The sequence below is a fragment of the Barbus barbus genome, assembly GCF_936440315.1.
Source record: "Barbus barbus genome assembly, chromosome: 25".
Classification (NCBI taxonomy): Eukaryota; Metazoa; Chordata; class Actinopteri; order Cypriniformes; family Cyprinidae; genus Barbus; species Barbus barbus.
In genome coordinates, this window is record NC_136753.1 from 7316663 (window position 1) to 7344383 (window position 27721).

The 27721-nt window shown below is 38.5% G+C and overlaps 2 protein-coding genes and 1 long non-coding RNA gene across 4 annotated transcripts in view; 1 reads left to right on the forward strand and 2 right to left on the reverse strand.

Moving 5' to 3' along the window:
- The window catches only part of LOC306845060, a 428848-nt gene that overhangs the window by 305658 nt on the left and 95469 nt on the right, over nt 1–27721 (forward strand). The gene's annotated exons all lie outside the window — the stretch shown is intronic.
- Nucleotides 33–12124, reverse strand: slc15a1b (solute carrier family 15 member 1b; the record flags this gene model as incomplete). Its single annotated transcript, XM_079378324.1, has 23 exons — nt 33–1121; nt 1235–1342; nt 1440–1577; nt 2363–2477; nt 2616–2723; nt 2846–2892; nt 3044–3178; nt 3751–3870; nt 4097–4178; nt 4275–4363; nt 4504–4536; nt 4654–4698; nt 4811–4900; nt 5006–5092; nt 6435–6517; nt 6611–6694; nt 7027–7117; nt 7990–8089; nt 8268–8387; nt 9151–9292; nt 9442–9526; nt 10004–10060; nt 12080–12124. 23 exons carry the CDS (start codon nt 12122–12124, stop codon nt 891–893), a joined length of 2235 nt encoding a protein of 744 aa, XP_079234450.1. The 3' UTR covers nt 33–890.
- LOC306845211 (dedicator of cytokinesis protein 9-like) overlaps nt 11352–27721 on the reverse strand; it is a 92365-nt gene continuing 75995 nt past the window's right edge. For both annotated transcript variants that reach the window (XM_079377873.1, XM_079377874.1), the window contains exons 45-53: nt 27224–27330; nt 25850–25972; nt 25641–25754; nt 22767–22913; nt 21119–21329; nt 19317–19507; nt 13499–13599; nt 13269–13407; nt 11352–12348 (exon numbers count right to left, since the gene is read on the reverse strand). In XM_079377873.1, the coding sequence (XP_079233999.1) occupies nt 12223–12348; nt 13269–13407; nt 13499–13599; nt 19317–19507; nt 21119–21329; nt 22767–22913; nt 25641–25754; nt 25850–25972; nt 27224–27330 (1259 nt within the window). In that variant the 3' untranslated portion in view covers nt 11352–12222. The remainder of the gene's footprint in view (nt 12349–13268; nt 13408–13498; nt 13600–19316; nt 19508–21118; nt 21330–22766; nt 22914–25640; nt 25755–25849; nt 25973–27223; nt 27331–27721) is intronic.

Genomic DNA, 27721 nt, shown 5'->3' on the forward strand with positions numbered 1-27721 from the left:
CAATCTGATATAGTAGTAATGATTTCAAAATGATCATTATCATAATATTTTTTATTGTGAGGCACAAGTATATTTTTTATTGAAGCACTTCACAGCTTATTGAACCCAGTGTAGTTTAAAATCCATTTACAGTGTTGTGTAGACAAAATAATTTAAAAATACATAGAGGAAAACACTGAACTCCAATGCTCATAGTTGTATGCAAGTTATCTGGCACATTCTTCAAGTAACCCCTTCAAACAATGCAAATTTAGTTGCAAAATAGCCGCATTAACTATGGTGAAAATTAACTACTTCAAAGAAAACTTTCCAATAATTGTCTTACCCATTACTTGGTGCAGATGAATGGCTATTAATAAAAATTATTTCCAATCCACAATTACACAAACAGGACCGTGTTGCTTGGAAGTACAAGAGGGAATAGGCATTCAAAATAGAATTTAATAGCAGTGTGACGATGTACTTCCACTTGTTAGTTTCCATTTAAACTGGTTTTCCATGATAATGGTAAATTGCATTTTCCATAAAAGAGCATCACTTGCTTCAACTCTTATCTATTTACTGATAGTAACATCATATACTCATAAATAAAACCCACCTTCAAAGGCACCGACGCACATGAGAGTGCCATGTGCTTTAACGCTGATCTTAACCATATCAAACTTCTTAACAAACCTTCTGCCCATGGTTGTCGTCCCAAACACACCATCCGATTTCAGGTAGAATTTGCTTTCCTTGGGCTGATTTAGGATTGGGTTGTATTTCTGCTACTGCATAACCAATCCCTAGCCCAGCTTTGATAAAAAATGGTGAATCAGTTCGTCGATCAATAGTAAAGGGAACACCAACGCTTTCAAATCACAGATCAAGAGAAAAAAGCAGCGATGAATCTAGATCTTCGTTTGTTTGACGTCTGTGTTATCTGACATCTCGTTGTTTACGTGTGCCAAATTGTCTTTGGTCATCATTTCAAGCTCTTTCTTTTTCTTATCTTCTGGCTCGAGCTCCATAAATTTAGCCTCAATTTCCGTCGGGTCTATATAGGTGTAGAAGTATGCCATGACCGCAAAGATGATACTCACGGCCACCAGCAGAGATGCGAACAGCACATATTCGGCCCACTGCAACAACACAAACACAGATGAGCTTGTAGCAATACGGATGCCAACAGTAAGTGACATTTGACTAGGATTTCATCAAAAAAAAAAAAAATAGAGCAGTTCATGTGGTGTACCTGATCAGGAAGTGAGCCTGCCTCAGCCACAATAAGCACAATGATGTTCCCCACTGCAACAGTCAACAGCCAACCAGCCTGGAGGACTGACTTCATATTGCTTGGTGCCTAAAAGGCGACACAGCCAAATTATGAGAGAATTATAAATAAATAAAGAGTTCATTTGAATTGTTCTGAATGTTGAATTCCAGAGAGCACATCACACCTGTGAATAGGAGAAGTCCAGGCCGGTGACGGAGAAGACCACTTCCCCACAGGTCATCAAAAAGTACTGAATGATCTGCCAGGCCATGTGGATGCCGTTCGGTTCAATATCCTGTATTGCTTTAATGTTCTCGGTACACTGTACACACATTCAGACAGAATTATTTGTGATTTCCACTTTGAAGGGCAACAAACCAAACCATAACTAGATTTGCTAACTAGCTGTTAGGTCTAGTAGTAGTAGGTGGATTGAAGCATGTTTTTTATTAGAAGAAACTGGGAGTATTGCTGTATGAAATTAATTAAACAACTCGTATTTTGATCCCAGAATATCTAAAACTTTGATTGAGATACATGTGTAAAAAAAAAAAAAAATCTTTTATATAATGATAAATGACATTTGACTTTAGTTTACATCTTACGTTTAAATTGAGTTGAAATATTTTAATATTAGTTCTGTCAGTCGATTAAAACTTTTTTTTTCTGAAATTAATCACTATAATTATAATGTTTAATCACTGCGGCCACATTATGAGTTTGCTGAGGCCCTCTAGTGGGCCCCGGACCCCTGCTTGACTAATGGTGTTAAAGGGATGACATACCGTCATCTATGGAACAAAAAAGATTATTTTTTGGGGGAAACAGTTTTATATTTTATTCATAATATATATATATATATATATATATATATGAAGAGTTCGTTTTTTCATTGTGCATTCCAATTAATCTCAATCAAACTGCAGTTGACTTACAGATTCTACAGTTTGAAAAACAGCTGACTAACACAATAAAACAATGAAAACATAATAAAAAATACTGGAATTATCAGTTTTTGCAAATAAATTAATTGCAAAAAATAGTTGAAACACTTCAAAATACCTTTTTTTTTTTTTAAGTAGTTCTGACTGTAAAATCATGACTTACAGATTCTCCAAAACTAAAGGTGCTTGGGATCAGGACTGTGTAGGAGCTTCCGAAGCCCAGTTGCAGGATGTAGTGGCACGTCTGTCCTTCTTCATTCACAATAGTAAAGTTGGCTCTGGGAAGGGGGTATCAAACCAAATCAGTGAAGAAAAGCAGCCTAGCAATGGCTTTGCACTGTACTTTAATCTGTACAAACAGCTATCATGTATATGCATATTAGTAACTGTAATACAAAATACAACGCAACACATACTTGCCGTGGGAAACACTGAGGTAGCCTGATCCTTGTAAGGGAGCGATGGGACCCATATTATCAGACTTTATTGTGAAGTTCAGATGAGACCTAAAGCCATTCACAAACCTACAACATATGTTTGCTGTTAATCAATCTGAATAGGTATTTCAAATGAATCCATTTTCAAAACATCTCTTCCAATACAATATGAAAAGAATATTCAAAAAATTATTTAGAAATGCACTAACCTTATCGCATTCAAGCCTTGATTCGGCTTCTCGGTTATATCATTAATCTGTAAACAAAACAATTAATCAGAACACACTCAAAATTACAGTAATAATTACTGTATATGCACGACATTAACATTATCAAAATAATCAACATTTATTTAAGATATTTCATTAAATACTAGGATTTTAAAGGAAATTGAATGTAGCACTCACAGTCTGTAGCACTCCATCGGTATTTATCAAAACCGTGTGCCTTGTTTTCTTCTGGAAGCTGTAAGCTGTAGCGATTTGTCCTCCAACAGAGACTGAAATGTTCTCGGTGTCAAGTGTCATATATTCATTAGAGGACTGGGGGGGCAAAACAACATAAAATAATTTGTAAGATGATTATGTACAGTTTACATACATCAAGTATGCATAATGTTTCCTCAACTGCAAGCATTTTTATGTCCTATGAAAAAGTGTTCTTTTCAACATGCACTACAGGTTAGTGTTAGGGTCAGTCCGATTTTTTTATGTTTTTGAATTCTCTTTTGCTTACCAAGACTGCAATTGTTTAATCAAAAATACAATAAAATCATAACGATGTCAAATATTACTTCATTTTAAAATATCTTTTATATTTTAATATTTTATAATTATTAAATAACTGATTAATTTGTTTCGGTGATGGCAAAGCTGTATAAATGATAGTTTTCCTATGATGTATTATTTGCATATACACTATTAGACATAATAGTAGTTAATTTTTAAAAAACTAGTAAGATTGTAAAATTTTCTGAGTAAAAGTTTCCCAGTTGTCCATAGTGCCAAAAATGGCCATAATTTAAGAAACACCCATTTGTTACGTTCTTTAAAATGATAGTTTTCCAACTCTTTAAAAAACTGTTTAAGTTCGATGTGCCATTGTGTGAACTTACATCAAAACCAGGAACAGCAAACTGTTCTTGCCCCTCCACCCTAACAGGCAGTGATGTGTTCTCCAAGTTCAGGAACTTCACCTGGATTTGAGAGCTTGATGGGAAGTCGGGCATTGTTCGCTGTAGGATTACAAGACAGGCATCTCAGAAATGTACAATTTACTTTCTTTGCTGAGAATGTACAGTATATCAAATGCATTGTAACAATTATTGTACCAGCAAGCTAAGGGCATAACGCAAGCCAATAAGCATGCTGTACCAATAACAATCTAAAAGAAGCATCAGATTTTGTTTCTCAGACATCATTGCAACATATCTACTAGACTGCTAGGTATCTGTTACTCACGTCAATTTGAATCTGCAAAAGAGCAGCAGCCACAAATGCTAATGCAGCCAGCAGCATACCAACAGTCATCTTCCGCAGGGGCCTGGGAAACACCGCACACACACAAAATCACAGTCAAATAACATGTCATGTCTCAAAATCACAAAGGCAAATTCAGTAAACATTATCCAGCACTTACGTGAAGTTAATATGGCATTTCTTGATAAGTGGATACACTGCAGAGTCCATGATAGGCACCATTATCACAATCAGTAAGGGGTTCACAATCTGCACCAGAACGCAAATAATGAGTACAAATGCACCGTATGTACACTACAATGTACAATATTATCATCACATATTGTCCTGATCATTAAAACACAAGTATAGACACACAAAGCAAACCGTGTAGTATAAATCAGTCTCACCTGCATCTGATCTGGCTGAATTATAAACGCTCCCTATGATGACAGAAAGAAAGAAGGGATATACCATATAAAATATGACAACATAACTGGACTGATATATGTGCATTTGGTAGTTTTTTTAAAAAGTTGAAATGCGGTTTTTTTACTTACAAAGTTACCATCCATATTGGTGGCTTGAAGAGTCCAACGGGAGCCCTGGAAAGACAACAAAACTCATTTAACATCAAGCAAGAAAACAGATGAGTGTTTGTGCAAGAATGCATACTTGATTATGGTATTTGTAGCATCATTGTATTTCGACACTGACCTGCTGGTCAAATAAGGCCCAGAACATTGGCAGAGGGATGTAGAGGAACAGAACCTTCAACACCATCTTCACCTGAGCGATCAGGAGTTTCTGTAAAAAGACAGAATGTCTGTGAACTTCTTATTGCATTGAAGAGTTAATTGATGCATTGGTGCATGTTTAAAACATTTAATCGTGATGGTTTATGTAACATACATCATATTTCTCTTCCGCCCAGTTCATCCAGTGCTCTCTCTTGGGATATTGCTTACTGCGGTGATTGAAACGGTTCTTAATTGCAAACTATAGAAGATAAAAGAAAACACTCATGCAATTAGACTTTTCCACATGACTTAATGTTACCAAATCAATTACACTACCAGCCAAAAGTTTTTGAACAGTAAGATTTTTAAAGAAGTCTCTTCTGCTCACCAAGCCTGCATTTATTTGATCCAAAAAAAACAGTAAAATTTGGAAATAATTTTACTATTTCAAAATGTTATTTTAAAAAATGACTATAAGCTTTTGAATGGTATAGTGTATAATATTACAAAAGCTTTTTATTTCAGATAAAGATCTTTGGATCTCTATTCATCAGAGAATCCTGAAAAAATGTACACTGTTTTAAATATTGATGATGATAATAATAATAAAAAATGTTTCTTGAACAGCAAATCAGCATATTAGAATGATTTCTAAAGGATGTGACAATGAAGACTGGAGTAATGATGCTGAACATTTAGCTTTGATCACAGAAATAAATTACATTTTAAAGCATAATCTAAAAATTATATTTTAAATAGTAGCAATATTTACTGCTTTTGCTGGATATTGGATCAAATAAATGCAGGCTTGGTGAGCAAAAGAGAATTCTTTAAAAACATTAAAAATCGTACTGTTCAAAAACTTTTGACTGGTAGTGTACATATGAACAATTACTGTTAATGCTTCGTATCAAGAAGTTCTTACAGGCTATGCTAATGGAGTTACTGTGCTTAACTACAGCATATATGTGACCCCCCCTGGATCACAAAACCAGTCATAAGGGTCCATTTTTGGAAACTGAGATTTATACATCAATAAAATAAGCTTTCCATTGATGTATGGTTTGTTAGGATAGGACAATATTTGGCTGAAATACAAATATTTGAACATCTGAAATCTGAGCGTGCAAAAAAAATCTAAATATTGAGAAAATCTCCTTTAAAGTTGTCCAAATGAAGTGCATATTACTAGTAATCAAAATTTAAGTTTTGATATATTTACGGTAAGAAATTTACAAAATATCTTCATGGAACAAGACCTTTACTTAATATCCTAATGATTTTTTGGCATAAAAGAAAAATCAATCATTTCGACCCATACAATGCATTGTTGGGTATTGCTACAAATATACCAGAGCTACTTTAGACTGGTTTTATGGTCCAGGGTCACATATCATTTCAGCTTAAGGTGTGGTTTTTATACTATCTCTATATATTATAGACTTTTAAATTTGGCGTTCACTGCTGGCGGTGAAGTCCTTATATTTGCATACCAAATTTTGATTATCAAACATGCAAGTTATACTGTCTTGGAAAGTGAACTGTAACTGTAAACGTAACACTATTTCTTAAAGAAAACATAATTTTGTCGGTGCTCTTACTTCAATGCATTTCATGACTCGCAGCAGGATGTTGCCTTTGGGGGATTCTATAACGTACATGCTGTGGCCTGCGACGAACACAACTGCAGAGAGAAGAATAACCTCAGTGGATCACGTCATAAAAAGTATTGCACATTTAAAATAAATGTAAGTAGACCGAAACTGCTGTAACTCACTGAGGGCAAACACCATGAGAGCTGCAGGGACCCCAAAAGCCAGCGGGAAACAACTTTTCTTTGAGTAGATACCACACTCTTGAGCTAACAAATACACACAAAGACAAGACGTATTGTTCATAAGCATATTTACCAGTCTACCGTGTATTACCAACAAAAGTAAAAGATGCAGTTACACTTTATTTTTAGGTGTCCTTGTTACAGTGTAATTATACATTTAAGTACTGAGTAAAATTAATTAACTACACGTACTTACATTATGGTTAGGGTTTGGCTTAGGGTTACTTGCATGCAGCCTAACTGTGCATAATGTATTGTTATTACAATAGTAAGTACATGTAACGTGTAAAAAGGACCCCTTAAAACAAAGTGCTACCAAAGATGTTATTCAGATTGTAATTACTGTAAATACACACCTCTCAGGATGGGTGTGATGAGAGTGGAGAGAAGACTGCCAGCGTTAATTGACAGATAAAATATGGAAAAGAAAGTACTTCTTTGTTTTTCCTGAAATAAAATAAAAATAATGATTAATATCATGTATATACACTACTACTCAAACATATGAGATAAGTCATTTTTTAAATGTTCTATTATTACTCTTTAATTATTTATTTTTTATCATTTATTACAATATTATTACATTTTAAAGTAATGGCTTCAATTTTAATCGATTTTATTTTATTCCTGTGATGAAGTTGAATTTTCAGTCTTTAGTGTCTTACGATCCTTCAGAAATCTTTCAAATATGCCGATGTGGTGCATTTCTTCTAATTATTAGTATTGAAAATGTGTGCTGCTTAGTATTATATATATAATGTTATATATTGTTGTGACGACAATTATACATTTTTTAAGGATGAATGTTGATCAATTTAATCCATTCTTGCTGAATAAAGTATTATTTATTTTAAACAACAAATACAATATTTTGTGAACCTGTGTATACTGTAATAAAAATGTAACTTTAGGATTTTAAGCCAATATGATATCACTTGTTCAGTTCCTCGGAAGTTTCTACTGGCTGGAAACATGGGGGAAAAAATGTTACAATATGAGGAATGCTGACTTCAGCCTAATAGAAACACCAGCATTCCTCATATTGTAACAATTGGCCTAAAATATGAATATTTCACATTTTGACCATTGGCCTTTAGACTTTATATCTTTGTGGCAGGGGTGGAGGAGCCTACAAATCACTAGTATCTCTATTTGTTAATCTCGAACACTCAATATCAGCGACCTTGAACAGATAACAGCTGATTTACACACACAAGAATGTACTGCTATGCTTGAATTCAGTTCATCCTCTTTAATAGGGTGTGTTTTTATCTGTTAAGTGTGTGTGGGTGTATGTGTGTGTATAAGGGTCCACATGCCTGATGGTCTTCAAACTGATCTCCTCCAAACGCTGCCACACAGGGTTTAATACCTCCAGTTCCCAAGGCAATGAGGATGAGTCCCAGCATGGACATGGCACTAAAATAAGAGAGGAAATTCAAATTCACACCAAATAATGTGATAGAAATCACATAATAACAATGTCAGTACATTTAAAATGATTGCTGTATGTAGCACCTAATAAAGAGCATGCTACTTTTAACTTAATAGGTTATTTGGGTTGTTTACAATAGTATAATAACAAATCATAACTCACATATGGAAGGTCATGTTGTCAGGTGTACCGTCTCTGTTGGTGTCTGTGATATCATGGATGGCACTGATAGCCATGATCACCTGGCCGATGGTGTATACTATGGACAGATACACAATAGTCCTGCGAAAAGTGGAGAATGGAGGTCATGTTAATACACATATGTATTCTAGAGGAAAAAAATCATAATCTAATGTTGTTGAACTAAGCCTTTTGACTGTGTGACAGTATACTTGGTACTAGTGTATAAACTGGGGTCCGAAGACCGCCAGGAGGCCACAAGGTGGTGATACAGGTCCAAGTAAAATTTCAAGGGGAAAAGTTATTAAATAAAAAAGCTTTGGATCAGTATTTATTGTGTAAAGCAAAAGGCAAATAAAATAGATAAAATAAGAAACTTAAAAATATTCTAACGATTTTTTTTAAATGTAAATTGCTGCATTTTTAATATCACACTTATTATTAATTAATAATTTATCTCAAAATGGGTTTTGAAATAATCACTCTACCGTTCAAAAGTTTCAAGTTGGAAGGATTTTTTAATGGTTTGGAACAAAGTTGCTTACGCTCATTTATTTGATGAAAAATATAGTAAATAATACTGTAATATTGTGAAATATAATTACAATTTAAAATAACTGTTTTCTATTTTAATATATATTTTTAAATGCCATTTCAGCCACCATTACTCCAGTCTTCAAAGTCACATGATCTATTCTAAAATGCTGATTTGGTGCTCAAGAAACTTGATCTTTTCATTTAACAGTAGTGTAGCGGAAATTCACTGACTTTATCCCATATTGCATATACAGCATATATATCGCATGTATTCCTAGTATAGTTAATAGTATGTTATTCTGAATATTTTCCAAGCCCTAAAACTCACTTGAACTTGCCCAGCCATGAGTCTGCAATGATGGCCCCCAGGATGGGTGATAGGTAGCACAGAGCCACGAATGTGTGGTAGATGGTGGTGGAAAAATCATTGTCCCAACCGATGAAATACTTGAAGTACAACACCAGCACCGCTGCGACACACACAGAGACAGGAAAGAAGAGCACAGCAAGAGATGAGTGACACATATTAAGAAGGAAAGACCGGGAAATACTGATCTATGTGGATGAACAGATTAAAAAGTGCACTTTATTTCATGTGTGTGCATGTGTTTGGTCTCACCTTTCATGCCATAGTAGGAGAATCGCTCACAGAACTCATTCACCACAATGAAAAATATACTGACAGGATATCCCAAGCAACTTAGCTACAACAACAACAAAAAAAAAACACAGCTCAGTTAAAATATTTCCTAATAACTTGTAATTTGACAAATTAGGATTGTATATTTTTGTATTTTCATACTATAAAAACAGTGCTTACTAATTGTCCTGACATAATATATTTATTATACAATTAAAAATAAATGCTTAAATTCAAACAAAATAAAAATAGTAATTAGCACAGAATTAAAAGTCTTACACTATTCCTGGTCTTCTTTGTCCTTTGTTCCTCTTTGTCTGCAAAAATGAAGTGAAATGTCATTAAAAATAGCTCTAATATGGATTCAGTTTCAACTTATTGAATTCAAATGCTATTTCAAACATTTGTAACATTTATGGACAATTTGTGCATTGCCCTGTGTAATCAAAGAACTCACTCATTCAGTCTCCATGTACAAACCCAGAGTTAACAGGGATAATTATTATTATATTATTCCATATCAACATCCAGGTTTACTCACCTGCCATGATGACTTCTTTGCCTGAGGCTGTCTGCTAGTTCTCTCGTAAAGAATATCCTTTAGTACAGAGATGCACACTTACACTCACTCACACACAACTCGGGACAGATAAAGCTGTAATCTGAGAGAGGCGGGTAACAGGGTTTTATAGACTCCGGACAATAAAATGTATTCTTGGCCACCACTGGGTTAAAATGAGATTGATATAGATGTTTATGACAGTGTTTGTGACTGTGTGTGTGTGTATATGAATGGGTGCAGTATAGTTATTTATGGCAGTCTTATCAATTTATACTGAAAATTAAATAATGTGAATGTGTGGCCTTTATAAGATTAATGAGCAAGTTGATGAGTAATTAATATAATAATTATTTCATCATTCAAAAAAATAATCTGTACAGAAAAGTGCAAAATGACATTAGTTTTTGATTGATGAAATAGATTCTTATATAAACTTAAAACTATTTCAAGTCACTTCTCTGGTGTAAGAATTATTACTGGGTAGATAAAATCCAGTGTTTACCTTACAAAACTTTATAACATGAATTATGCTGAATGGTAAATGGAGGCTGATTTAATATAATAATTAACTCCCATATCTGAAATTGCTGGCTGTAAGAATGTTGATTAGATATGTTAGATAATGTTGGAACTTCAAAACATCACCAACACATCATTTGACTGTACTAAATAACCCTAAAAACACCATTTATTACCCTATTCCAGATATAACTCCGTAACACAGACAAATGCTGCAAATGCATACATATTATCCTATTTACATTATAAAAATGTACTGACTGTAAAGTCGGAGTGATGTGAATGACACTTTCACAAAGCACATCGTCAGCTGTTACACAATGTTAAAATGACTTACTTAAGCTGAAAATCTGAAGTTTGGAGAGTTGTAATTCATTAGAAGAGAGAGGTAAACAAACTGCCCTCATCCACACATGAGATGTTGCTGCGATACAATGGTGACAGTGGTGGAGGGGGGCAGCCGGCGTACGGCGTGAGCAAGCGAGCGAGCGTGTGTGTGTGTAGATTGAGAGCAAGTCAGCAGGTTTTATTCAGAACGCACTTTAAAAACAAAATCGAATCTGATACTTTGTCAGTATTGTCTATCTCTTCTAAACCATATATAATATATTATGGTGATTTGCAATTGGCAGGATTCAGATATGAGAGCTACAATTATGGGCTGTATGTATTTGCAATGGTGCTAAAGGCCCAATAAATATGAGGTTGTATAGGTCAGGTTTTAATGACCTTTATAAGGGTTTTGGTTGGTAGTAGAGATAAAGTATGTTTAAGGGAAGAAACGATACGAATGAAAACCACATGAAAACTGATGTAAGATAATACATTTTATTCAGAGATTTTAGGGACATTAATATATTTCCAGAACAGAATCTTTTCAATAAAAATACCCCCCATATCTAACCCTCGATATAAAACAATTTACATTTAAACAAACATAAACGGTTATAAAAATCCTTGTGTTTATCTCTTTTGTCCATATATATTTAGATATTTCACATCTAGCCTTTTCACTTTGGCAAGAGATCTTCAGGAACCAAAACAGGACAAAGAAAGAGAATTATTGCACTCCGCTACAAAGAAACCGCAATTGTTTCTTGGCTTTTAATGAAAAAAAGGAAAACAATTACGGAAGTGTGGGCTAAAAAGCTTGAGTGGCTCAGGTGATCATGGGTATTTTGTACAGTAAAGCTCAAACTTCCTGCTACACTGAAGCACAGTTATATTCTCTTCACTACTACTCAATGGACGGCTGCTGCCTTGGACACAGGAAGTGATGTCGCAGCCTCTCTTTTAGCACAGAGCAGTAAAAAACATACAGAATTGAGGATATATATGCAAAGATTAAGCATTAAAATGAAGGAATGTGAAAGTAAAAAGGCAGATTTTTCAAGTTGTTCTGGTTGTGTAAGAAATAAAAGTGATAGTCTCCACAGGAAACACCTGTGAATGGAGGACTGGAGTGGATGAGAGAAGAACAAAAGCTACACGAGTCATATGGGAATAGTATATGGACATTCCAAAGACCGGACACACCTGCTCTATCCCAGTGTCCTGGATGCTGATTGATGGGCGATTCATTCTTTCATTCTTTCTCTGTTCTTTTTGATGCATTGCAGTCTGTTTGTCTGTCTCTCTGGCTGTGGGCAGGGTCAGAGGTTTAAGGCCAGGGGTGAGAGTCACACGGAGGAGGCGGAGCTAGGCATGCCATGCAGGGTGGTGCCGCTGGGCGTGCCACTGATGGCATTGAAAATATGCAGCGAACCAGAAAGAGAGCTCTTGGTTCCGCCCTCCACAGCAGAGATCTGATGAAGAGGAAGAGTGCAGGGTGAGAAAGAACAGCTCAAACTCACACTTGAAATGAACTGTATTGTTTTTCATGTATGATTAATTGTATGCATTATTACCATCCAATCTATACAGAGGCCAGCACAAAAGAGAGAGAGAACGAGTATCATGAATATTGAATATGAACCAAACATTCACGGCAACCTACTAGTGTACTGGCGGCCAGAAATGTGGAATAATTAATATTTTTAAATGTTTTTGAAAGAAGTCTCATATGCTGCTCACCAAGGCTAAATTTATTTGATCAAAAATATTTTTTGCATATATTTTTATATTTTACTTACTATTTTTATGACAACCATGACACATTACCATTCAAAAGTAAAAAAAAAAACATGAATACTTTTATTCAGCAAAGACACATTAAACTGATCAAAAGTGACAGTAAAGTCATTCATATTGTTACAAAAAAATCTATTTAAAAACAGTATGCTGTTCAGTGAACTTTCTATTCTTCAAAGAATCCTGAAAAAGTGTTTTCACAAAAAATATTAAATATTAAGCAATAAAAACTGTTTTAAAGATTGGTAATAAGACTCATTCAGCAAATCAGCATATCAGAACTATTTCTGAAGGATTATGTGACACTGAAGACTGCAGTAATGGCTGCTAACAATACAGTTTTGTCATCCCAGGAATAAATTACATTTAAAAATATATTAAAATGGAAAACAGTTATTTTAATTGGTAATATTATTTAATAATATTACCTTTTTTCCTGTATTTTTAATTCAGTAAATGCAGAGACTTGGTGAGACTTCTTTCAAATGCATTTTAAAAAATCGTAAATATTCCAATCCACCGTCAGTGTATTTCTGCGTTACAGGCTTATGAGAAACAAGATTTGCAATTTGCCAGCATATATTTGTATGGTTACCTGTTCATGCATGATGTGTGAAAGCTCTCTGGCCAGGTCTTTGTAACTGGCTTTCATCTCATCATGATATTCCTGTTGGTCCTCCTTGATCAACCTTTCGTTCACAGATAGAGCCTGTCCACATGCCTCAACAAACTGCCTGCATACACAAACACCATATACACATACAGAAAAGAAAGAAGGCGCTTGTGTGGAGATTTTAAAAGGCATTTAAAATGGTGTTCATTTACCTGAAGACCTCTTTAAGCTGTTTGACTTTGTTATCTGGGTATTTTTTGGCGCAGGCGTCATCAAGGAAAGCTCTGGCATATGCAAGTGGCCCAGCATTGACCTGAAGAGAAAGAAGTATTTAAGAAAACAAGTCATTTACAGGTCAGTTTAAACCTGAGAGTGTGATATAATGGCAAAAGTGAATTTGGGGGAAAGCCTGCTGCTCTTGTGGGAATTAAATGGCTAAAAATGTCTACATAAAAATAACAAAAAATCCATGCAAAATTGCCCTACAAGATGTTTGACTTTAGTAATTTCTATGAGTACAAATCTTAATGTTTAAGCATATAATGATATTCTAGGGAATATATATATATATTGTGACGAGTCGGCTGCCTCCCCCCTGTCCATCATCACCACCCCGTCCCGTATTCGCCGCCCTTCACCAGGCTCCCGACGGGAGTGGGTGTGTGAGAGAGGAGGGGCGCTGAACACCTAGGGCTGGCGGCGTGTGATGAGGCGCACCTGATGTGAATAGAGCCTCATCACCACCGCTGTTTAAACGCCGAGCGCGCCTCTCCTCAGGAGACCGGTCTCTTCCCCGTGCATGCACGCTGGTGTCCTCGTGGGTCCAGGAAGGGTGCGTCGAGGAGGACTGCTGCACCCGTGAGACGGCTGACGGGCCAGGATGCCGGGCCGTCGAATCCCCCAGAAGCGCCGGGAACTCAGGAGATGGACGTCGCCGCGCAAGAGACGCCGCCGCCACTCACTCCCGGCCCCGAGAGGGGAGCGCGTGCGGCCACCGGACTCCGCCCCTTTCCTGGACCCTTCCCTGACGAACACTACCCTCCTTCACAAGCCCCGCGGCACAGCGAGGACACCAGGTTCCCCATTCCTTTGGACACTTTATTTTCCCTGGACACTTTATTTTCCCCTTTTATTGTTTAATAAAAACCTCTCCGAGGCTTGACGCCACACCCACTGTGTCTGTCGTTTGCTCCTCCCGCCACAGTATATATTGTGACGAGCGTCCCGAGATCTCATCAGCGGTACCAACATACACAGAGCACCTGCACACGCTCATCACAGGCTGATCGGTCACAGCTGCCATTAATCAGCCCGCGGCCAGATAAGCAGCATGAGCTCCAACGACGGTGAGACACTTCTCCATGAAGCAGAAAACTAACCTTTTCTCTCAATTCCGTTCCAGAGAGCAGTGTGTGACCGCGCAGCCCCCACGAGCACCGCACGGACCCACCGCATGGACCCTTTTGCGAAGAGCACCCCTTCAACCGGAGCACCACCGTTTTCCACTGTTAAGCCTTTTGTTGAATAAATCCACCCTCCGGGGCATATAATTGAGCTCTCCTTGTTGCATGATTCTTCCACCCTGTTACACTGGTGGAGAATGCGGGCAGTTTAGTGGAAGAAACACCGAAAAGTGACCATCCGTTCACCGTTCTTCAGTTTTTTTTTTTCCTTTGACAGGCGGCCGCTCCTCCCCAAACATGGATGAGATCCTCCAGCGGCTTAAGGAGATCAGCATCCATCAGCAGCAAATAGTGAAGCACCTCGCTATCCGACAGGGAGAAACTGTGCAGGAGCTCACCCCGTTACGCATCACCGCCTTGCTTTACCAATGACAACGGCCGATCAGTATGACGAGTTGAAGAGGGAAATTCTAGCCCACGTGGGGCTTTTGCCCGTCTGTGCTGCCCAGCACTTTCATGACTGGGAATACAAACCCCGCCTTCCAGCCGTCGAACTGTCCCGACTTGCGCAACACTGGCTCTTGGATGGGGATCCGACGGTCACTCAGGTAGCGGAACGCGTGGTCATTGATCGCTTCTTCGTGCTCTCCCGCGCTCTCACGCCAAGTCGTGGGCATGCGGAACCCAACAACCACGATGGAACTCGTGGATGCGATAGAGCTGGCGAAGGCGGCCCAACATCGGAATGCTGGGGAGCGAGCGCCGCCATTTTCCCAGAGGGTGGTCCAGGAATGACGCACGCCGGAGGGCATCTTGAGACCAATAAGCAGGCCGGCGGCTCCCAGTCTGCAGGACGAGCCCATGCCAACGAAGGTCCCTACACCACCCGTTCGGACGTGGCTGGCGGGCTGCACTGTTCATCATGACCTGCCTTTTGGAGCCCCTGAAGTGGAAGTGAAGACTAACGGCTGGCCATTTCAAGCCTTACTGAACTCGGGCAGTGCGGTCAGCTTAGCCCAGTCACATCTCCTCGCACCCCGAACCGAAACCAAATCCTTCTTCCCTATAACATGTGTGCACGTGGACACGAGACACGTACCGTCTCGCTCCAGGTGCCTGGCCGGTCGAAGTGAGGGTAGTGAAGGACCTACCCGTTTCCCGTTTCCAGTTTCCGAGAGAGAGACTGGCCTGGGTTTGCCTGCTGGCCGCCTCTATGCAGCCTGCCAGCCCAAAAGGGAGCCGCCGATGGCGGAGGCCCCCGAGAGGTTTCCGTCGACGCCCCGTCCTACTGGCCTCGGACAGCGGGAGAGATGGTGAGTCCCCTTCCCAAAATCCTAACTTGTTCTATGATGTCTTCCAACAGGTGACGGGAGGGGGCTCGTTCGCCAGAGAACAGCACAAGGATGACAGGTTAAAACACTGCTGGACGCAAGTGCGCACTGTGGAGGGCAAGGAAACCCAGCCGGGACCCCATCCTCTCCCGCACTTCATTGTCCAGAATGGCCAGCTTTATTGTGTTGCCCAGCGAAGGGGGGAGGAGAAACTGTTACTGGTAGTGCCGCGCTCGAAGACAGAGACGGTGCTGGAGTTGGCTCACTCCCACCCGCTAGCAGGGCATCTCGGGGCAGCCAATACCATCCAACGCATCCGCGACCGTTTTCACTGGCCCGTGTTGGACGCAGAAGTAAAACTCCTCCAGAAAGCCACTGCCAAGGCCATCGCCCATGAGCTTTTCATGCTCTATAGCGGGGTCGGCAGGGATAATTCCCCTTATGTCCCGGCTAATGGCTGACCTCTGCTGATTGCTCAAGGTAAAGCAGTTGAGGACCACCGTATACCATCTCCAGACCGATGGGCTGGTCGAACGTTTTAATCAGACTCTGAAACAAATGCTGCGACGCGTGGTGGCTGAAGACAAGCGGGATTGGGACCTCATGCTCCCATATGTTTTGTTTGGTATACGGGAGGTTCCTCAAGCGTCCACTGGCTTTACCCTGTTTGAACTCCTCTTCGGCCAGCAACCCCGAGGGCTGCTCGATGTGGCGAGAGAGCCGTGGGAACGGCAGCCCACACCACACTGCTCCGTGGTCGAGCACATCAAGGATATGAGGCAGAGGACTGACCGAGTCATGCCATTAGTCTGGGAACACCTCACTAAAGCGCTGCAAACTCAACAACGTCACTGCAACCGGGAGGCCCAGCCACTGGAGTTCCAGCCAGGGGACAGAGTGATGGTCCTGGTCCCCAATGCGGCCTGTAAGTTCCTGGCCACCTGGCAGGGTCCATACACTGTGCTGGAGAAAATCGGCCCCGTCACGTACCGCGTGCGCCAGCTGGGAAGGCAAAGAACAGACCAACTATATCACGTTAACTTGTTGAAAAAATGGATAGGGACTAGAGACCAACTCGCCGCTCTCGCCACCACAGAACCCATGGTTGTGGACCTCAACCCCCACCTGTCGGCTGCCCAGAAAGCCGAACTACAGCATCTGATCGGTCAGTTCTCCGATGTGTTCTCCTCACTTCCTGGGCAGACTCAAATTCTCCATCACGACATCCGAACGCCACCAGCGGTCGTCGTTAGGCAACGGGGGACAACGTCAGGCTATTGAGGAGGAAATCCAGCAGATGTTAAAGTTAGGGGTGATTGAGCCATCTTGCAGCCCTTGGTCCAGCCCGATTGTCCTGGTTTCAAAACCAGATGGTACCCTCCGCTTCTGTAATGATTTCCGGCGCTTCAACGAAGTTTCGGTGTTTGACGGCTACCCAATGCCTCGGGAGGATGAGCTGCTCGATCGCCTAGGAAGAGCCCGGTTCATTTCCACTCTGGACCTCACTAAAGGTTACTGGCAGGTACCCCTCTCTGAAGATGCAAAACCTAAAACCGATTTCTCGACCCCTAGTGGCCACTGGCACTACCGGACCCTTCCCTTCAGCTACACGGGGCACCCGCCACATTGTATATTAGCAGAAAGCTAACCCCGGCCAAGAAGAACTACTCTGCAGTGGAGAAGGAAGCTCTGGCCATCAAATGGGCAGTCCTGGAGCTCCGCTACTACAACGTTTGGGGGGGGGGGGGGGGGGGGGGCTTGGTGACGAGCGTCCCGAGTTCTCTTCAGCGTTAATTTGTTTAAATTGATAATTTGTGAAATTGTGTAATTTTAATACCTGTTTCATAGAGAAGTTTATCCAAGTCGTTTGTGTTGTTTTACTTACCTGAGTAGTTGATCTGATATATTTATGAGTAAATCCAGATGTGTGGAAGATCTACAACATTTCTGTATATAAGATACTGTGATTCAAAGTGACTAATGAAATACAATGTTTATTAAAGACAACAAAAGAGGAGTCTCTCTCATTAACTGTCAAGAGAGTACTACATATATATATATATATATATATATATATATATATATATATATACACATACATACATACAGCGGGTAAAATAAGTATTGAACACGTCACCATTTTTCTACGTAAATATATTTCTAAAGGTGCTGTTGAGATGAAATTTTCACCAGATGTTGGTAATTACCCAAGTAATCCATACATACAGAGAAGACAAAACAAATATTTCAGAAATTAAGTTATGAGTAATAAAATAGAATGACACAGAGAAAAAGTATTGAACTACTGAAATTTATTTAATACTTCGTACAAAAGCCTTTGTTGGTAATGACAGCTTCAAGACGCCTCCTGTATGGAGAAACTAGTCACATGCATTGCTCGGGTGTAATTTTGGCCCATTCTTCCACAGAGTCTTCAATGGACTCTTCAATGGAACAACTGACGTGTTCAATACTTATTTTACCTGCTGTGTGTGTGTGTGTGTATATATATATATATATATATATATATATATATATATATATATATGTGTGTGTGTGTGTGTGTGTGTGCGTGAAGAGTTCATTTGTAAAAACAGATAACTCCTTTTTTAACAATTCTCAGAAATCATGTTTTTTTCCTTGTGCATTCCAATTAATCTCCATCAAACTGCAGTTGGGTTATTTTGACTGGGTTGAAAAATAACTAAAAAAAACAGCTGACTAGCACAATAAAACACAATAAAAACATGATAACATAATAAGAAACTTTTAAAATTTTCAAAAACGGAGTTATATATATATATATATAAGCTATAATTTATCCCTGTAATGTCAAACCTGAATTTTCAGCAATCATTACTCCAGTCTTCAGTGTCACATGATCCTTCAGAAGTAATTTTAATATGCTGATTCACTGCTCAAGAATAATTTCTTATAACTTTGCAATTATTTTGGAAACCATGATACATTTTTATCTCAGGATTCTTTGATTAATAGAAGGTTCAAATGCATAGCATTTATTTGAAATGTGCATCAAATGGTGCATTTTAATCAAAATAAACTTTTCTACTGATAATTTTTAATACTGAATAAAATTAATTTATAATTGACATTTCACACAAATTTCTGTATGTAATATTTGTTAAATTCATTGCAGTGCATTCTGGGATCAAATGGGACAGTGTTTTGCCTAAACAAAACAAAGTATCTTTGTCACAGGCTCTGCATAAAAATGTTGGTTTCTTTTGGAACAGGCCAATGATGTGTCTTCATATGTCTCACACACACACACACACCTGTACACTAATGCTTCCCTGCAGCTTAAGTTGCAGGCGGATCATGTCAACCTCACTGGTTGCACAAAGGGCTCTGAGTTCTGCCACCTTCCCGCTCATTTCATCTATTGCCACCTCGATGGGACTCAGGTCTGTGTGGTGCTGATACATCACTGCTATGCGCTTCTTTACATACGGGAAACAGTGTGTAGCTGAAACAGAGAGATAGGAGAAGACAGAGTAAATAAACATTAAGTGAATACAGTAGTACGTTCAGAGAAGGGGTGGCTAGAAGAACAAACACATTAAGGACCCAGCTGAAATCTGCTCATGTTTGTGCAGTAATCAGGATTTATGTTCCATGTGGATGGCACACCTTGAAACTGTGTAAAGTGGTTCATTTAGAACACACTCTCTAAGAGGGATTCTGCCTCAATGGCCAGATCTGATCTGAAAATTTATCACAGGATGAAGATCAAGGTTCAACTTTGAAATTTCCTGCTTGCTTTTACAACACTAAACAACACTTAACTTGAGACAAAGACATGGATTAATTGTTTTTGAACACAACTGCGGCCCAGAGCTCAAGATCAGGGTGTACAGTATTATTACAGGAAGTACAGACTAAAATATAATCATTAAAGATTAGAGTTCAGGTAATAGCTGGGTAAATAAATGGATTACACCATATGGAGGCCAGGGACATATGTTCATTAAGTCTTGTTTCCCTGTGTATGGGTGGACGTATATGGTGAATGCAATAAACCGATTTATTTAAGGAAGTTACAGATTAAAGAACAACATGTACACTACCGTTCAAAGGTTTGGGGTAAGAGCTTTCTTTCTTTCTTTTTTCAAGGAATTGATGCATTAAAATGATCAAAAATGACAGTAAAGAAAAAAGCTATTCATCACTACTGAGATTCTCACTAAATTAAGAAGCAAAATAAATTTTAATATGCATGTAGGTCCCACTTTATATTAGTTGGCCTTAAGTAGCATGTATTTACATTTAAATTAATGATTTGGTACAATGTACTTATTGTGTACATACATGTTTTTACATTGTACTTATAATTTTAAATCCTGCATTTAATTACATCTGTAATTAATTTCTGTACTTGCATTTAGAATTACACTGTTGACCCACCCCTTACACTTTAAACCTACCCATACCACCAAACCTGTTCCCAACCTTACCTGTATCCCACCCCAATAGCAGCAGTGTTTTTGCAATAAAATACGAACACAAAACGTTCATTGTACTTATTTTTTGATGTAAAGTTGGGGCTTAATTTTTAATAATTTTACTGTATTTTTGATCAAATATGTGCAGCTTTTGTGCACATGTAATGAATACATACAGAACGAGGCTCAAAGTGCTTTCAGATTAAGTTTGAAAAAAAAGAATGTAAAATTTCCAATTTCAAATAGTGTGTTTTAAAAGTAGTTTTGAAAATATATTAATAGGCTTATCTGTCTAACAAAACATTAAGCTCTTTGCGAAACCATGATGACCCATGCTGATCTAATTACAGTTTCTTTTTTACATTTAGTGCTATGAAATTAGGATTAGAATGTATTTTAGAATTGGTGATTGGTGAGCACAGATAGCTAACCAAGCTAAAGTGGAAAGAAATGTAACTGGAACCATTCCTCACCGTCATTAGAACCTTTCGGCCAGATGGCAGAAAAGACACAAAGGTTTTATTGTAAACTGAAGTTTTGTCATATAAAATCAGAAAGCTAAATGTTAACTGTTATGTGTGTTCTTTGTATTTACAGCAGTAACTGTTCTGGAGTCAGTGATAGTTATCACTCACTGGTGAGCACCGTCCTTCGTTTACACTGTTCCTCGACCCCGCCGTGCCTCTTTCCTGACTCTGTGAATGGCGCCTCGAACACAAAGCGCCGAATGTTGTGGCTCCTCTCAAAGTCAGTCTTCCTCTCTTCCAGCTCCTTTTCCTCTAGATACGGCATCACGTGAGTCACTTGGATATAGGCAAACTTTGCCTCCAGATCTTTAGGGTTGACCTGAGACAGATGAGGTGTGATACATTAGGGTGGGAGGAGACCAGTAAAACGCTGATAAAACATGAATAAACAGAATTCTTGTCTGTAAATGCACTGGGCTTAAGGTTTGACTCCACATATCAGGTCTATTGTCAAAACTGATCTCATCTATGGTGTAATGCTCTTCTTGTGCGTGTGTTGTAAAACTGATTTTTGGATCAAGTAAATAATCATGATACAGCTCTTCTATTATACTGTATGCTCCAACAAGCATAGCAGGGGAGCTAGATTAATTTTTAGTGCAAATAGACCCACACCAAAATTTCCCAGCATGCAAATGTGCTTAAATACCTAATATGCTTACATAGTTTGATTGTTTGCCAGTTTCATTTACACTGAAATTAAAATAGTACACTATTGTCTTGTAATGTCATGATGAGTTTGTGCCTTTAATACGTACAGAATTAATGAAGTTGTTACCTTGTTTTTATTCATGCATCATATGTTGAGGTCTGTGTGTATTGCATGCATGTTTTTTGTCTGACAAGAGTTCATGTGATCTGCATTTATTACAACACATCACATGGTGGTATTATCAACAAGCACTTTGCTCTCTATGACATAAGCATTTTGTCAAAGAAATGTGCATTATAGATTAGAGGTTTTGAAAACACGTGTAGCAGAGGCCAGCGGGTACCTCCCACGCTGGAGATTGCGGCTCGAATCCCGCTCAGAGCGGGGCGACTAGGACCGCAGCATTGGTGCCGTGACCCGGATGGGAGTGAGGTTTAGGGGTGAGTGTAGCAGAGGCCAGCGGGTAACTGCTGTGCAGGTAAAACCTCACTCCTCTGACCTCAAGAGGTGCTATTACGACTGACGCTAGAGGCCATGGCCTTTAGCCTCCTTGTTAGAGCACCCGCCTCCCACGCCAGAGACCGCGGTTTGAATCCCGCAGGGCGAGTAGGACCGCAACACATGCATTACAGCGCATAATATTGAACAATTAGGTTTTTTTAAAAACTATTTTAGGTAATGACAACTTGACATTTTAAGCCATGCAAAGTACGGGCTTCATTTTTAAAGTGATTCTACACCCAAAATAAAATAACAAATCATTTCCTCATGTGGTTCCAAACATTGAAATTCCAAAGAATGTTGGGATTCAAACAACACGTGAGCCCATCGACTTCAATTATATGAGATTTCTTAAAATATCTTCTTTTATGTTAGACAGAAGAAAGAAAGTCATACAGATTTGCAACAACATGAGGGTGAGTAAATGATGACAAATATTTTATTTTTGGGTGAACTGTTACTTTAATTTCTAAAAACATCTCATTTTTACAGTGTACTTGTGTACTAGTGTGATCTGTGTATGTGTGTTCAGATTATACATGATTGTCTGAGCTTTTACCTATTCACAGAATACTAATAAAATATGAGTGTGCACTCTCTCACCCTGCCAGAGTCCTGGATCATTTTGACATTTTCTTGGCCAAATTTGTCTGAGTAAAGTTTGAGGAGACGCTGGGAAATTTCTGATAGCGGAGTGAATTTTGGTTCTTTATAGATATATTCCTTTCCATCCTCATCTTCAAAGAAACCCTGAAACACACACAACTTTCCAGTCACAATTTGTGTGTGACATACAGTTTGCATACACTGTTGAAACTATTAATGTACAGCCAACAAAATCTGGTTTCAATCCCATAATTCACAAACCTCTACATCACACAGGTGGAAATGAAGAGTTATGACTAATGGACACACGCACTTTGGCATCTAATTGTCTTAAAAACCTCCAACCTCAGGATATCAAAGCAAACCTGATAACACATCGTGGCAGAGTTCAGACTATCAATATGACATCTCCTGCACTTCAATTTGTGTTATCTTTGAATAATCAGTGCTATCTTTTATTTTCTGTTGTCCAACATAGACACTTTGAGACATCAGCAGTTATGCAGAACAAAGCTTTCACTGAGTTTTTGTTGAAACAGCTCAAGCCATAAAATCTCATGGCTTCTGTGAGGTTAATGGGCACAGCTTATAGCAAAAGAGCTCTCTAAGTATTGCCTAGCTTATTTTTATGGCCCAAACCCATTTAAAAATGGCTTCCATGGTAAACAAAGAGTCAGAGTGCTGTCTAGCACAACCGAGATGAAGAAATTACAGGATGTAAAGATGACAGGATGTGTTATGCGTTTAAAGATTGATGAAGGATGCTAGCAGCACACGGAAAAAGGCTCTTTCTAATCCAAAGGCATAATGCAAGCAGACAAACAAGCAGTAGTTTAGTGAGACTACTATGGTCAAAGCAAAACTTGCCTGACAATGAATAAAACAGCACACACACACACACACACACAGTCTCAACAAGACTTACCGCAGCCTTAGGAAAGAAAAGAGAGCAGAAAAGATTGATTAACCGAGACCAACAATGCCTTACACATGCTTTAAACAAGACATTTGCTATCATGCAGGAAATATTATCATGCACACAGGAATGCCTGTCTCATTTCCATTTTTAAAGAGGTCACATCATACATTTTTATTATTCAATTTAATTGTAACGTGTGTAATTTTAAGTTTATTTTCTGCCTAAAACATTCAAGATTTATTTTTGTGACTATTTTCCACCTTCTCTATAACACTTATGGTATATGTTCACACCAAAAGCGAAGTGCGCATGCTCTTTCATTTTCTGATACAACCGAACATTTTCTCAAAACAATGTGCACAAAATTCTCAAATGTTTTCATTATAGTTAATACAACCAACCAACACTTTACAATATCTGAAAAAAGGTTTTACACAAATCACAAACATTTATGTACCATTTGTCCAAACACAACAAACAAAACTCTATCATTTGTCCTTATATCAAATGAACATGGTGTATTTTCGATTGGCCCTAAACTGATAACTACTCAGTTAATCATACACTCAACACAGGAAATGCAGTTTTCCTAATCGTTTTCACATTGATCAGAAGGTCTTTTATATGAAGAAGGTCTTTTGTAAGAACTGTAACTGTAAGAAGACATGGACAGAGAGGAAGTGGACAGGTGTTGAGACAGGAGCTTGCCAAGCATGGATTCAATCTTCTCAAATTTTTTCCCCTATGATGCAAGAGCAGCAAATATGTAGTGTAGGTAAAACGCAATGAAATTCTCTTCCAGATGCAAATGAAAGGCAAGATCAATAATTCAGCATAATTCATGTATACAGCAAAAGTGGTGGCCAAAATTATTAGAAAACTATTATTTTCACCAGCTAAAAAGTTTGTTTGCAGTTCTTGCTGCTAAAGGTGGCACAAACAGATTTTAAATTTAAAGGCGCAATTAGTTATTTTCTCATGGGTGATAGCAGGTGCTGGATAACAATTTTTATTTTGTTTAGATATAGCTACACAATATATAAAACAAAACTCCCTGTTGAGGAATTGCAAAAAATTGCAGTGCTTCATTTTGCAGTAAAGTTGAACTGTTTGGTTAAATTGTTTTGAGTACAAGTACATTGCATTGGAGAAAAGTGTCAAATCAACTGAGAAAAACTAATAGCTTTGTTTCCATCACCCTGTTTTAATGCGCATTTTGAAGTGTCGCATCAGAAACGGCAAATTTCGGGGAAAAAATCCCTTCATTTGCAAAAAAAGGAAGTGATGATTTTGCTCTCTTTGACTAGTTGGATGGAAACGGTGCTTATTTGCAAATGTTTTATGCAACATTCTAATTTTGTGCACAAGTTAAATTCATAACTTTGGATAGAAACCCAGCTAATAAGCTCTTTGCTTATTGGCTTGCGTGACAATGCGTCAAGCGAATTTCCTGCGCAAGTTGAAATTTTTCAATTTACGTAAGACGCGATTGAGGCGAATTTCACACGTTCATGGCATTCGCATCTTTGCATTGATTTCATATATAATCCACTCGCACAAATAATTCAATTCGCTTTTGGTGTGCACAAAGAAGATTGCTGTGAGGCAAGTTTCTGATAAATGAATAGGCATTCTTCATGTATAAGTGTGGACAATTTTTGGGGGCGTTGATTTTTTTTTCTTCAGACATCCAATATTTTTGCAGCTCAGTTTCAATAGACGGTCCCAAAGGTCATTATTTATGGACTGAAGAGAAAGTTTTGAGTAATAAAAGTCAAAGTATGTTTTCGTAATACACCAATCTTTTTTTATCTCAATTTATAACCTCATAATATGACACCTTTGAAATAAACTGCAGTTATATTGTTGCTATAATGCAGCTCAATCCTCAGTCAATCTGTCTGTGTGTTAGCTGGACTAGTTTAAACCACTGCACCACTGCATTGTCTTACCTGGCCAAAAAATGCCACTCTGAAGAAGGTCCCAAGTAGCCTCTTCCCAGAATGCATCACTTCCATCACTTTAGTGTAAGCCCGATGTAATGTGTCATACAGGTGGGCCAGTTTCTACACAAAAGCACAAAAATACATTCATATAGTCCAAATGAGCTGGCAAACGTAAATGTTGTATTTCCAATGACACATAAACAGTGTGTGTGCACCTCAAAGTCTCTGCGTTGTTCATAAATTGGAATGATGAGTTTGTAGATATCTGAAATAAGTTCATAACGTTCAGCTTTCCATAAACCATCAGCACAAGCTTCCAACAACTCCATCAGCACCTCCTGCAGATAAACATGCATATATAATTACACACATTCATGAGCATGCATTACTCCATTTCAGAAATAATGCACTTACATGACACCTCCAGATGCAGCAAACTATCTTCTCTCAACAAATCAAGTAATTTACTAGTAACTAATCTGTCATTAAGTTTAATCGAAGTATCTTGATAAAGGGGACAATGGTTCATAAAGTGCCTTTTTGGGGTTTCCTACAAGATTCCTCAGTTACTCAAAATGAAGTCCAAAAGAACCGGACAAAGTCCAACAGCAGAGATGATCTTTTATCGCAAGCGTAAGCACTGAACAACATGTAAATATTGCACAAAGAATTCATTACACATGCAAACTGATTATTCACAGTGACAAGAGACTCTCAGGTCTAATCAGGGCTCAATATCTGGACTTCCATTACTAACACACCCACTGGAAAGGGGCAATTGATACTGATTAGATAAGAAATCTGAGAACATTTTCTTCCATGGATTATTACTGACATTGTTATAAAAAAGAGTTTTGAATTCATTCCAGTGCTGATGCAGAGTCAATATAAAAGAGTGGAAGCATTAAGGGGCTGTGACTCATGAATGTGGCTATATACACTCCTGAACAAAATCTTAAGACCAGGGGAAACATTACAAGTTTTCGCATTTTGCATTGGTGGATCGTAACCAGGTTCTAAGTACTGTTCCAAAATACCAAAAGAAGAAACAGGAGCAAGAGACAAGCAATAGAGAATAGGCAATTTATTGAAAACTGCATTTAAACTCAAACAGGCTGTTCATCAGCTGATCAAAAGTTTAAGACCATAACCTAAAAAGTAAAAAAAAAAAAAAATGACTGTCTTACTGCATCCAACCTCGGCAGCGAAGGCGAGTTGTGCAAGGTGCTGGGCGTACAGCTCAACAATCCTGCCACGTTCAAAGACAGAAAACCTTTTTGCCTTTGCCATCAGGAGGTTATGATAGTCTTATTGCCTGAAGGACAATGACACGAAAGCCATATTTTTTGTGCATATTTGAACTTTTTAAGGCTATGGTCTTAAACTTTTGATCAGCTGATGAACAGCCTGTTTGAGTTTAAATGCAGTTTTCTTGCTCCTGTTTGTTCTTTTGGCATTTTGAAGCAGTACTTAGAACCTGGTTACGATCCACCAATGCGAAATGCGAAAACTTGTAATGTTTCCCCCGGTCTTAAGATTTTGTTCAGGAGTGTATATATAAATGTGATCAGGAGTGAGCTGGTTTGAACCTCGTTGAAGTGAACGTCCTGCATGCCCACATCTTCCATCATGGCTGCCTCCTCATCAATGTTGGGTGTGATCACACGAAATGCAGAGCACCCCTGCCGGAACATTCCTGCCAAGAAAAAAGGAATAGTAAGCGGAATAGGTTAAACGGGTTCAATAAACTGCAAAACCTTTACAAAATATCAGGCATTTGGACACACACTAGGTATTAAGGGAAACATCACACCTCAAGAACTGATCTCATTTGTAAATAATGTAGCTTAACACTACATAATATGTGAACGTGTGTGTTTTTTTGCATACAGGTGTTCATTTTCCTGACCATACATTATTAGAGCTGTTATCACACACACAGAGATTACCTCCTGTGAAAGAAATTCACAAAGAACTACAGATTGCAAAATACAGTTGAACCTTGAACAAAATGCCTTTATATATCTGTGTCTCTGTGTGTGCTTGCATTCAAGCATGGAAAGACAATTTTAATCACCTTTCACCTG